The following is a 13,916-nucleotide window of genomic DNA, read 5'->3' on the forward strand; positions in this document are numbered from 1 at the left end:
TGGCTATTAATACCTTCAAGGGAGTGTTTTACCTTACATTCAGCATTGCATTTTGTGGATTCTACTTAAAATGTTACTACAGTAACACTCCTGCTGTGACTGTACTCTTCGACAATACTTTTTCATTATCATCTAACCTTTTTTTTTCTTTTTCAATACAGATGAAAAGCCCTACTTTTACTGTGAATAAGATTGCAGTCTGCCACAATGTTCTGTTTTAGCACGTTTTGACAAAGAGATATTGTTTGGATGTTAGTAGCCTCTCTTCTCATGGTACTTTTATTCTTACTTATCTCTCACATTGATAGCACTATTCCAATGTAACACGTTTTGGTAAGTGTTTTACAAAGTGATTCCATATTCTTACCCTTCATATAATGATTCAAATGCAAATAGCTTAAATACAAAAAAATAATACACAGAATAAATCAACATATTATGTTTTTATTTTATTTCTTGTTTCATACACATCTCAATATTAAAGAGGTTTGTATCATTAGTAGTCTATGGAGTGCACCTTCCAGGACCTAATGAATTACTTTACTTATACAAACAACTCCACAACCCTGACATGCTTGCTACCTTGAGCAGCTGGCATTAGGTAGCTATATCACCAATCGGCCATCATTTGTCCCTGCTACTGTCAAGATTGTTAGCTGCCATTATTTGCACTCTCTTTAAATGCTGCAGGCTTCCCATATCAATATGACCACCCTCTGCACTACTTCCAGGTTGAAAAGGTTATTGGGCAGCTTGAATGGCTGCATCAGTATAAAATATAATGTCAGCCTGGAGTTGTCTTTGCTGAATGAACTAACGACCTGTAGCACCCAGAAGTAATCTTCTGTACTTTTTGTATAAAACAGATTTGATTGAGTAATAGTTGATCATCACTTGGTTTATATTTTCCAATTCATCTACTTTATTTTTGCCCCAACCCATACTTTATGCTGCCACCTTCTGCTCAGATTCTAATGATGACAGTGGCTACAGTTGACAGAAAGGTATAATTAATGTTTTGAAATATAGTACGTAGCAAAATGAATCCTTAATGTGATTTAAAGGTGGTGTGACTTCTAGATTTCTTGACTTGTAAGCAGAGTATTCAAGTACAAATGCATCCCACCAATATCAGCTACTCTTAAAGCCCAGCTCACTGCAGGAAAAATGTAATTGTAAATTCTTTCTGTAAGTGTATTGATGACAAAAGTAACACACCAGACATGTATCCAAACACAGAGAGAGAGACTGACAGGCTTACCTTAGTGATGAAATTTACAGCACTTTAATCCTAGTACTGCAGTTAAATCTGGATTAGCCAGTAATCTGGAGCACGTCATAGAGTGGAAGGATTAAAAGGGAGGAGGAGGGAGAGTTATAAAGGCAGAGACAGAGAAAACTGCGGCTGAATGATGTCAGGCTGAAACCATTGGAAAAAGGTAAAAAGATGAAAATAATGATACAATGTGAACTGCAACAGACATACTTTAATTACACTTTATTACATTTGTACAAGGTACGAAGAAATAAAACCCTGAATTGTCCTCTACTGAACAATAGTGCAGTTTCCCTGACTTTTCACTGGTCTCAGTCCCTGCCAACCATCAGATAATAAGGGACCACAGTTCATACTGGTTTCTTTTGGACAATCATATAACTCCCAGCCCATAACAGAGGTAGCCCTCACAATTCATCTCTTGTCCCCTTTGTCTCTGATCTTCCCCTCACTGTCCGACCTAATGCCTGAGGGGGTTCTGGTACTTGCTTCTCATTGCTGTCTTCTTCCTCTGGTAATTCATTAATTAGCTGTTCAGCTTCTTTACGCTCCTACAAACAAACAAAATACAATTCAAGTCCTACTCCTACAATTTTTTAAATCCAACATAAAAATGTCACATAAACTTTAAAAAAACTCTCAAAAGTGTTGATGAACCACAAAAAAAATGTGTGATTCAACAGCAAGTCTACTGGTTACCTCATCAGAGCGACTTTCGTCCAGTGTAAACCACAGTGCCACTGCACACCGCTGACCAGATGTCACAGCACGGACTCCATGAGGATTTTGTGAGCCGGATGTGAAGGCAACAAGTCGGCCACAGTGAGGGCTCACCTCTGCCTAAAAGCAAAGGGTAAGAGGTATAAAAAGAGAGACTTTGCCATGCTATATTTTATTTCTCAACTTATACATTAAAAAAGTCCCCGGTCTAGATTGGAACTCCACCTAATCAAATTTATATTTGGAATAGACTCTTTCCCACTTCATTGGTTTGTGAAAATTAATGAATAGAATAAACAGCTAAAACAAAGACAAAAAAAGAAATCATGACAAATAACCCAGGACTAAATACAAGGAAAAACCTCAACAGAGGATTAAGAAAATGGAAAGAGATGTGATAAAAAGGAAGAGGAATATAGGTCAATAAAGAAATGGGAAACATAAAAAGGACATAATTAAACATAAACTCTTACTGTGACTGTTTTGCCATCTCTAGCAGTGAAAATCAAGTTTCCTCCTTCAAAGTCATTGTTCAAATATAAAATAGCACTGAAAGAAGAAGGCAGTGATATAATGGTTAGGAAAGATCAGGAATATCCAGGAATAAGAATAAGTGAAAGGAGATGGTATGAGTGTTCATGGAAGTAAGATAAATGTTATGCTGCAGTACCAAATTGCACTCCATGGGACAAAGTGGTAAAGTAACATAGAATGGAGAGTTTATCCATCTTTGTACAACATGCCATCTAGTGGTAAACCTGTACAACTTCACTGCATAACATAACTCACAACAATTTATTTATTCATTCTGTATTATCTTTTTTCAATCAGAATATAACCAGATATAAAAAATACAAATTTGACAGGACTTAAGGGGGACTACCTTAACCATTGTGAATAACTAAAAACCTTGATTGCCCATAATGATGGTGCAATCCCCAGGCTCCAAAATGTGTCATGTTTTTCTAATTTCAGGTGACATTTTAAATATAACAACCAAAAGGAGTTGGATTGGAGGTGTAACAAATCTCAGATATAATGCTGGTTTTGCAGTGTAAAAGGGACAGAACTGCATGGACAGAGCGTTTGTTTTCTATATAGGTTTTTTTGTATTTAAAACTCAATGAGACTAGTGACAACTATCACAATGTTTTCAACAGCAATTTAAAAAATCCCCAGGGGCCTCATGTATAAACGGTGTATACGCACAAAAATGTTGTGTAAGAACGTTTCCACTTTTCAAACCTAAAAACTTGGCATTAAGCCACGCACATTTCCACGGTAGCTCATACCCTGTCGTACGCAAGATCTCCACTCGGTTTTGCAGACTGGTGGCACCCAGCGCCAAAGCAGTGCTACTGTTCCTGTGTGGTTACCCTTTCTTTTTTAGATCCACATTCCTGACGCGGCTTTATAAATACACTGAAATTAACCGCATATTGTTTATTAATTTAATGTATCTGATTGTAATTAACCTGTAACAATATAATGGTCCACAAAATGGTCAAACTGTTCCAAATACCATAACTGTTTTAGCGTTGTTACTCTCACTGCACCTTCATCTTTCAGCTGCTCCCATTAGGTGTTGCCACAGCGGATCAACTTTTTCCATATTACTCTCACTTGCACCACTCAGAGTATTTATATCCCTGTATCTGAGTGTGGATCACAGCTGTACAGCAGCTGATTGGAAAGAGAATTATCGATATACAGCATCAAGCACACGCTGCCTCAGCCATTCGCTATTTGAACTGCTCTCATCCGACAAACGCTTCAGAGTCTTTCCTGTACTGACCTCGCAGTTCACAAATAGCTGCATCCCAAGAACTATAAATGTACTCAATCAGTCCATCAAGAGCTCCTTGTAGAACTATTTGTACTTATAAGTACAATTACCTCACTGTAAACTTGCGATACAGTTATAATATTGCACAACCTGAGCCACTTTATAAAGCACATATTTACATATGATGACAATATCATTTTTAAGATGAAATGCAGCAAAATATGTTTTTTATACAGATAAAATTTTAACTACACGGTGCCGCAGCGCTAGCGAGGAGCTGGAGCTTCGTTCACCGATTGTTCCCGCCTCACGCTGTATTCTTGCTGTGGCTGGCGCGACACTGGAAGGATAGATGGATAGAATAATTAAACATTACGAAGATATTTCAGTGTTCCTTAAAAGTTTTGAAGAATCTGCATTCTGAGCTTACAGATGGCTTAATGTCTATTACAGAGCTGATTGTGTGGCAATTGGGTATTAGGAGAAAGAAAAGTAAGGACAGATATTGGGGGTTAGTACATTTGAAAGAGACAGTACTTCTGTAATAAAGTATTTCATCGAAGGTCGCGCAAGCAAGCATCTTGCGTGAGACATGAACAATCACTGTGCCACCATGTTCCCATGTTTAATAACATGCTTTAACTCCTATCATCATGAAAATGATATCACGTATACATCTCAGTATTTTAATTATTCAGAGAGCTGTAATATTACGAATGTAATGGATTCTGTGTCCTGTCAGAGGAAGAGAAAGCCTGGAAGCACGTAGTGATTCATGGACATAGAAGATCAAATATAAAACAAAGCATTTAACGTGCTACTTTAGTTATGATGGGATTTGAGAAACTAGTAAATTAAACGATTTTAAGATGAAATTTATGATGTTCTACTTTAATGACAAAATAAACTACGTGACTAAAGTGGAAATTTTGAGATTAAAGTTGACATTTCGTGCTTTTTTAACACTGTGTGCCTTTTTTTTTCTCTGTACCCTAATAAGCTTTCATATGACACTCAGACGGTGGGCTACGACTCGCCTTTTCACGGCGACTTTGATATCTGACAACTTCTTTTTTTATTTCGGGCATTGTGCGACTTTGTGAACTTGAGCTTTCGAGTTTCTCCGACACGCTGTCACTCGATCAGCTTCCTTTTGTTGTTTGTTTATACCACTGTTTAAACCAACAAATAGTACGTTTTTCCTTGCCTCCACTTGGTATTCGCTGAAATTCTTCTATTTTCCCTCATACTTTTGCCATTGTCTTTTCACAGAAGGCTGAGCTTAAGGGCTATTTATATTGATTTGCATATTCAAAGAGGCGTAATTCTGGGAGGAGTTGGGGCGAGATAGCAGGCGCTTGCACATGCGTTACTTTTCATGCTGACCGGGATTTATGTAGCAGAAGAACGTGGAAGCTGGCGTTCACACAGATTTATGCATCTGGATTTTTTGTGCATAAGCACATTTCCGCTTTTGTGCTTACGTCATGTTATAGTGCGAATTCTATGCACGGTGTTATGCATAAGGCCCCAGGTCTTTAAAAAGTTGGTGCTGTCCTTACACACTGTAAATTAATTAATTAGCTAATGCTTCAAAAAACACTCAGTAGATCAGCATGTTGGCATCTAATGTAATGTTTCCATTGGAACGTACAGCCAAATCAGTAACTACAAAGATAAAAATAAAAGTTATACAGTAGATATTTTAGTTTGTTCAACAGTTTCTAATAATGATAATTCAAAAACACACTGCTTTATATCGCTGTGCAAGTTTAAGCCTAATTAACAACAAAAAACTGCTACAAATGAGACAGTATGTAGAACAGAAAACTAGAACTATTATTATTGGTAATTAATGAGACTGCAGAGAGAGAGGTGGTTTCAACAGATCATTGAACAAAAATTAAGAAAATGTTTGGAACTAAAGCCTGCAGCCACTCCGTCACTTCAAGAGTAGGTAGGTAGGTAGGTAGGTAGGTAGGTAGGTAGGTAGGTAGGTAGGTAGGTAGGTAGGTAGATAGATAGATAGATAGATAGATAGATAGATAGATAGATAGATAGATAGATAGATAGATAGATAGATAGATAGATAGATAGATAGATAGATAGATAGATACTTTATTAATCCCAAGGGGAAATTCACATACTCCAGCAGCAGCATACTGATACAAAAAAAAACAATAATTAAATTAAAGAGTGATATAAATATAAATAGTAATAAAAATGAGTAAGGTTTTGAGTCATAGTTACAGCATACCCTGAAGCTGCTCTACTAAGATAGCCTTTGGAATTTCTTGGAGCATCCATTACCACAACAGATTCCAACGCTTTCCCAGATGTAACATTTAGGTGAGGTTTAACAGCTTAACTGAACTCAGAAAAAGAAAAGGGGCTGGGAAATGACTCAAATGACTAGAAGGTCATGCAAACAGAGATTAAAAGAAGAAATCAGAGGTAACTGGAAGTACATCTTGGTGGCATTCTGAAGTAGCAAAGTTGATAAACCAGCCCAGCAAATAAGACTAAAGGATTTGCTTTATTTATTTATTTCTATAAATGTATTCCCATTGATAACCAAATTGTGGGTTTAGTTTTTATACTGCAATGGTATAATTTTAATGTTGAATTTGCCTACTTACACCCAACTGTGTAGAAAAGTATCACTATTTGAACTGCATTAATATTATTAATTCAATTACTAAAATAAAAATACACTATGAAGAGGGCTCTTTTTAAAAATTGTGCACCATCTGTCAGTTGCAGTAAAAAAATGAATGACGAAGTTGGCGATGATGCAAGTTTGGTACCAGGATATTGTATTTCGGGGCATTTATGCTGGATATTCACTGGGGGCTGATGCAGGATTACAATACAAATAAAAGCCACCTTATTTTCAATTCACAACAAATATGCCTGAGAGTGCATAAGCAATAGCTTAAACAGAACTTTATCCTAAACAATGCAGGATTGCACTGTAACAAGTGTAATAAGCCAAATGCATGTTGAATCAATTAAACACATGAAAGGTGGCACCAGTAATCACTTGAGCTCACACACACAGAAAACCAACACACCCACATTATTTTTGACCCACAACAAATATGCATGAGAGTGCATAAACAACAGACTACAACAAACAGAACATCATCCTACATGACAAACCACTGCAGGATTGCACTGTAAGAAGCCAGACACAGTTTGTATCAATGAAACATGTTTAAGGTGGTAGGGCTAGTTGTTATTTTTCATTCACTTTCTCAGTATTTGTTGCAACTTCATTTGTAAATTTCTTCTCTCTATTGAATGAGTCCCTAACTGGCACAACCAGAACCAAATACTTCCCTGCATTGTATTTTCAATGGCTTTCTCTAGCAGTATTTTTTAATTTTCTGGGTGAACCCTGATCGTAAGTATTTTGATACGGAAGCGATAGTTGCGGCAAGGAACTCTTGCCTGGTTCATACTAATGCATTCAACTATTTTGAATGCCTTTTGAATTAACTCATGATGCACTTTTCTTTCCTGCAAAATGCTCAATATAAATTAATGAAGAAAGCATATTCAAAAATGAACTAATGGATAGATTTGGATTAATCTAGTATTTAGCTCTAGGCTACAGTGACAATGAGTGGTGTCTTCAATCACTATATATACAAACACATGCACAGTATATAATGATATTACGTGTGTATGTGAGGTGTTATTCTTTTTGTAGCTTGTAACTGACTTTCACCAAGATCTGAATGATAAATGACAAAAAAACAGAAGAAAGAGTGTTTGTTACAGGAAAGTTATAAGTAGAGAGCACTTTTCTAAAATTTGTCACAATAATAACAGTTCACAAATTCCAGTGGAATCAACAAACATATACTAGGTATGACACTCATTTAAAACAAATCTTTTAACTTCATAAAAATACTTTTTTATACAATGAGGTTCACTCATAATATTTATAATAATAATAATATGTTAAAAAATATGGATAGAGAAGGAAATATGTACCTGAGGTCCCGGTGAATATACGCTGGAGGTTCTTTCCAGCATTCCTGACTCTCGGCATCAAGAAGGCAGTTATCAGCATGGACTGGGTGAGATAGGTCTATCCTGCCTTCTTGTTGGCCTAGACAGGAAGACATTAAGAACAACTACATATAATCAAATGAGAACAGTCATAAAAATGGCACAAAAAAAATACATTTTTTTATTAATCAATATAAAATAGGTTGACATAAGTAAGTAAATACCTGTGATGGCAGTTCGACACACCAGATGAGAAAAAGAGAAATACAGGGGAGTAGGGCTGTTGAAATAGGACTGGAGGAGACGACGCACACGATCTGTAGCATTTAAATAGAGTTGTATGTCAGACTGGTTGATTGCACCATCCAGAGAAAGCTGAGAAAAGTACCAAAATAAAAATAAATGAAATATTAAACTTTGATTACCTAGCAACACCAGATGTGATAAGTACCTTTTAGATAGCTTACATATGTTGCACATAAAGCGTCCTCTATGCTGTTTCAAGTCTAAACCTGATGAGTGCAATTTTAACTATGTACAAAAGAAATACCAGGATTCTTGTTTGTATGTTTTACCCATTAAGTATAAATCTACACATTCATACACTCTCCCATCATCTGTGCCTGCTTTGTATAATTCAGGTTCATGGGGCAAAAGACTACTGTGATATCATTAGCTGCAAATCTGTTGCCTTATTTATAGACAATAGCTGCATACATCAGCATTTGACATGTACAAAATTCTGTAACAAAATAAAGTTATCTAACGTTTAAGAATCCTGAAATATTAGATTCTTCTTTTACACATCAACTTTAATATGGCAATGGGCAAACTACTGAATACATTCCATTTGATTTTCTGCATAAGACACATTCCAGTAATCAATTTGGTAGTCATGATACATTTGCAGTGTAGGAAAAAGAAAAAGCCCTAAAATGTTAGCTTTATATTAATAAAGGTGGAATAATCTCAATTGAAAGTAGTGAGAGATTAAGGTTAATAAAAGTGACTGGAAACCAGCTTTGGCAGTGGAGGTTCCTGCTTTTGGGAGACTAGGGAACTTTCAATTACAAAATTCATCTATATAGATAAATTAGTTTTCGCCTGAGTTAAACAGGGAACTAGTGTAGTGAGAGGGAGAATCATTAGATCATGTTTACACTAATGGAAGTTTGTGTGGGAGGGATGTGTTGAAGGGTTCAGAACAACAAATAATAATAGTAGAGAAAAATAATATGCTTCCAACAGCAATTAAATTACATGAGGCAATCTAGTAACCAAGGTTCAGAGAGAAACATTAAAGCAAACTGTAGCTGAGAGGTAATCGACAGAGAAGATTAGCAAATAATAATCATCTGATGTGATAATTTATGAAAGAAAAGAGAATGGGGAGCTGAACTGCACAAAAGGCTCTTATAAAATATGTTGTAGTGGGAACAGGGCTAACAACAGGTGACTGCCACATCCTGATAAGTGTAAAAGTATGACTTGACTCTGTGATGGCAGCTGTCCTTTAAATGGCTTAGTAAACCACTTTTAAAGAGGGCTAATTAGGGTCTGTACTATGATGGAAAAGTTACATTTTATGATTTGTGCTAATGAAAAGGAGCTGGCAATCCCTTGCAACCTGACCAGTGGACTGGAGAGTGACTTCTGAAGGTGACCTCTGAGACTTTTGTATACTTTACAAGATAAACAGGACCTCAAAGAGAGGGCTTTGCCAAAAGAACAGTAGGCACCAATGTTTATATTACTGAACAATGTCTACATTAATTTTTTTCGCCATATGAATCTGACCTACACTATCTATTGCATTTTGCTAGGTACATTGGGGATCAAAAGTTTGCACACATGTATTGAAATTTCAGCTTTAGTTGAACAGTAAAGAATATCAAAAACAAATCATGTTAGACATTCTTTTCAACTTATATTATAGCTTGCAATCAATAATATTTAAGTGTAAATGACTGAATATATACATTTTTAAAAATAATTAAAAATAAGGATGTTTCAGTGCCTTCCTGCTGAAATTTAAGTAAGGTTTTATATGCTTTCGATATAAACTGCAGTTCTCAATTATTACTGGCCAGAGCAGAGGAGGGATTGTAGGATTAGCTTGACATAAAGTAAACATTTTGGGGCAAACATTTAAAAAGGAAGTCTGAGAGGAAAAGGAAACAAACTGGGTTTATGAAATGTTCAAAGTTGGTATTGATAATGTCTTTATGACTAGCGATATGCATACTTAGTGCAAAACAGACTAGGCATGAATGAGTGTGTACTGCTAGTAACCACTCTAGTGAAAGGTTTCTGTGAAGGCCTCAATTTAACATTTTAAATTTACTCATATATAGCACGCTTAATTTACAAGACTAGCATACAGTACACATTTGCACATGAAGTAGGGTTAACGTACAAAAAACAGCGATATATAATAACACAATAATGAATGTAAAAACACCATTTAATATGTACATAGAAATATACATTTATAAAGTACTAAACAGAATGGTGCCATTTAAAAACTATGATACAGATTATCAAAATGGTTTGAGGTTGGGATTTTGACTGCATCTATCAAGGACATTCACCTTTTTATTCTAACTAGTCAATTGTTTCTTTGGCCTTTTGCAGTTGGTGTCCTGCTGAGAAGCAAAGTTTAATTTTTTTAAGAGGACAATATATTGGTATTGTGCTCTACCTTTTCCTTCAAGACTAAAACGTTGCCCAGTCTCTGCTGAGAAGAAACATTTATAATGTCCATAAAAAACTCCACTGTAGGTACAATGTTTCACAAAAATGTGCAGTATTAGGTTTGAGCCACATTTAGCACTTTAAATCTTTTTCTGTATCTTCTTTTGGTAAACTGCAGGCTTTTCTGACACTGCTGTACAGGCTGATCTTATGTAGAACTTTGGATCTTCCACATTTATTTCACTCTCAACCCCTGAAATCTGTAGGTATTCCAGGATTATTGTTGGTAGCATCCCTCAACCCAGAACCCATAAATCATTATTGTGTTTGGTTTCTGACTTTGATAAACTTTATTTTCTAAGCAGTGGATGGATGGTTAGATAGAGCTGCCAGTTCTTGGTTACTGAGCCGACACATGTAAATCCAAATACTTTTAATGTTTTCTTGATCCCTTTTCCTGAGTAATGCATTTTAACTGCTTTCACATTGGTATCCTTAAAATATTTTTTTTTGGTTTTCATGACATGGCATTTTTTCAGATTAATTGTGTACATAATGCTCCTTTAACACTTTTGTATTTTTTACCCATAAAATATGATAGTGACTACTGTGGTACTCAGAAAAGGGCCAACACTAAAGCAATTATGTATTCACTGGGGCAATTACTGTGAAGCTTATAACAGATCCTGTTTTCTGGCAAGTTATTTATCAGAGCAGCATATTTCAGTTTTTGACTTTAAAGTATATGCGGATAAATAACTAACCATGCTTTTAACATTTTATCTTGAGCATGTTTGCAAGGAAAATGTACAGTAGTTTAGAACAAGATTTACATCTATATGCCATCTTAAGCTAGAACAAAAGCTTCCAAAGCCCATATCTTTATCAATATTAGTTTTTTTAGTAAATATTATGCAATAGATAGATAGATAGATAGATAGATAGATAGATAGATAGATAGATAGATAGATAGATAGATAGATAGATAGATAGATAGATAGATAGATAGATAGATAGATAGATAGATAGATAGATAGATAGATCGATCGATCGATCGATCGATCGATCGATCGATCTATCTATCTATCTATCTCCCAAGGAGGGAATGTGACTTTTTTATTATCGTTAAATAAATAAATGGGAAAATAAATAAATAAGTTCACACACAAACATTGGCCTCAACACACACAGGCAATAAAATTAAAAAGAAAGAAAAGTTCTGCCTTGGCAGTCAGTCACAGTGAGACATTATGCTGTGGCATTTTTTGACACGCTTCAGCTCAATAATTTATTGGCTGAAAATACTCAGTGTTAATGTGTCAGAGAGAGGATGTGCAGCATTGCACATATAAAAGGTTGAACATAAAAGTATCAACTAAGTAATGGTAAATCAAACTTGAGTTGCCTCACTGATCTGGCTATATAGGTATACTGTAGATCAGTTTATTAAGTGGGATGACTTACCCACTTGCCAACTGCCCAAAAGAGAGCACCACAAGCTCTCCCACATTTCACTCAGTGTTATTCTTTGTGTCAGTATTTTCCTGCACTACCTTCCTGCTTTATCAGTCCTTATCCCAACTAAACTTGGTAGTACAGACCCTCATGTGGCAATTGCCTGTCATGCTTCCACACTATGTTTTTTCAAACCCCAGTGACTCATTGCCAGCCAGACAACCTGTAACAATCTTCACTCTGTTATCCAGCAAGAATTCAGAAGTTTCAAAAAGCATAACACTTTTGCGTGAAGCTTTATGTAAACATTTCATAAAACCTCAGAGAAAACGGGCAATGCAGAAATCAGAGTATCATTTGAAGCCAGTGGCCTTTATACTATAAAGTACAAAATAAAAAAAAACTCTTTTTACCAAAGTCCTAACCTATAGTTTTTAAGTCGTAAAACAAGCTATAACCCAAAAACTGGAAAGGTACATGAGAATATGTTGAGAAAGCATAAAGATAGAATAAATGTGTACCACTGAAGACAAAGCATAATTTAGAAAGGTTATAAACCATACACAAAAGGCAATACACTGGGATAGAAAAAACTGTACTACCAACATTGTAAAACTTAACTCAGGAAGGCAATATCATATAGGAAACTCACACAGGCTTTTACTAATTTATGAACTGAGGTTTGCTACAGTATGGTCGTTAACACCAGGATAAATTCTTAGTAATTACGCCGCAGAGATCCTGAATTCAATTTAAAAAATCAATTCCCTTATTTTTTAATAAAATCAGTTTAACTAGGTAGTTGGAGAGAAGGCTTTCTAGACTCTGGTAGATATAACAAGAACTTGTAAGACCTGAATTCCTATCTCTATTATACTTTATGTAATGTTATTTTTTTACTTTGGTAGCCCTGATTCAGAAATTAGGATATTAAGCCAAGTTGTGCTCCTTATTGTCAAGAAAAAGTAACCAGAGCTTTACATATTAATTGTGTGTAACATAAGAATGGTGATATTATCCAAAATATTGTAATGGCAACAATATTACATGCACCACATATGGCAAAATGACGTTCATCGGATTGTTGCCATTAACCAGTGAAAGGGAATTTCCACCAATTCCGACAGGGCATTTACTATTTTAGCAGGTTAGAAGAAAAATATACATGCACAAACAAGGACAAATGACATACCCTAGCAGCCCGTAGCAGCGTCAGTCCCTGGAAATTCTCATGAGGAGTGTGGGGGGAACGACGTCCACGGTAACCATCTCCGGCAGCAGCAGCAATCTTTTAGAAATCAAATATAGGTTACATGAATGCACCATCTTCACTCATGCTTGGACAAATAGATAGGCATGGAACACTTATCATTTACATTTGCCAGTTGTAGCAAAGTTCTGCACTCTTCATTGTTTAGCAACCCATCCAACACAACTCTGTTGGATCCGTTCAAATATTCAGAACTTTGTGCGACAACAACACCCTGTAGTGGAATGGAGCCACCTACAAAAAAGAAAAAGGGGTAATTAGCAACAAGGAGGGAGCAAACAGACAACAATCTGTACTACAGATAAATAACCAATAAAAAAAGGCAGATAACCAGGTCCCTTAATATGGAAGAAACACAAAAACATCAATCTGGTCTTACTAGCATTAAGATGAGAGGAAATTTAAATATGGAAAATCAAAAAGAAAACACATTGAATGGCTGGTCTCTATCTTGATTTGGGGATGTATTTGATAGGAATTCACTGGGAGTGGAACCATCCCTAATTTTGCCTGCTGTTTGCAACTGGCTCCTTCTGTTTGTGTCTGTTAAAAAGCAGCTGTAATTACATAGTAGTCACAGGATGAACGAAACAGGGGAAGTAAAAAAGTGGAGGTTGGATATTATAATTTCTCTAGTCTTTAATACCACTGTATCATTGCAAATGTCACCTTTCAAGATCTACTAGTATTTCTTG

General features: G+C 35.8%; 1 protein-coding gene across 1 annotated transcript in view; it reads right to left on the reverse strand.

The window, feature by feature from the left end:
- Positions 1-1,483: 1,483 nt before the first annotated feature.
- Positions 1,484-13,916, reverse strand: part of p3h3 (prolyl 3-hydroxylase 3) — a 37,345-nt gene continuing 24,912 nt past the window's right edge. Inside the window, exons 9-15 of the mRNA XM_028809924.2 lie at positions 13,328-13,455; positions 13,144-13,239; positions 8,027-8,177; positions 7,785-7,902; positions 2,470-2,545; positions 1,976-2,116; positions 1,484-1,827 (exon numbers count right to left, since the gene is read on the reverse strand). Of these exons, the coding sequence (XP_028665757.2) occupies positions 1,684-1,827; positions 1,976-2,116; positions 2,470-2,545; positions 7,785-7,902; positions 8,027-8,177; positions 13,144-13,239; positions 13,328-13,455 (854 nt within the window). The 3' untranslated portion in view covers positions 1,484-1,683. The remainder of the gene's footprint in view (positions 1,828-1,975; positions 2,117-2,469; positions 2,546-7,784; positions 7,903-8,026; positions 8,178-13,143; positions 13,240-13,327; positions 13,456-13,916) is intronic.

This window comes from Erpetoichthys calabaricus, chromosome 9 (genome assembly GCF_900747795.2).
Source record: "Erpetoichthys calabaricus chromosome 9, fErpCal1.3, whole genome shotgun sequence".
Classification (NCBI taxonomy): Eukaryota; Metazoa; Chordata; class Cladistia; order Polypteriformes; family Polypteridae; genus Erpetoichthys; species Erpetoichthys calabaricus.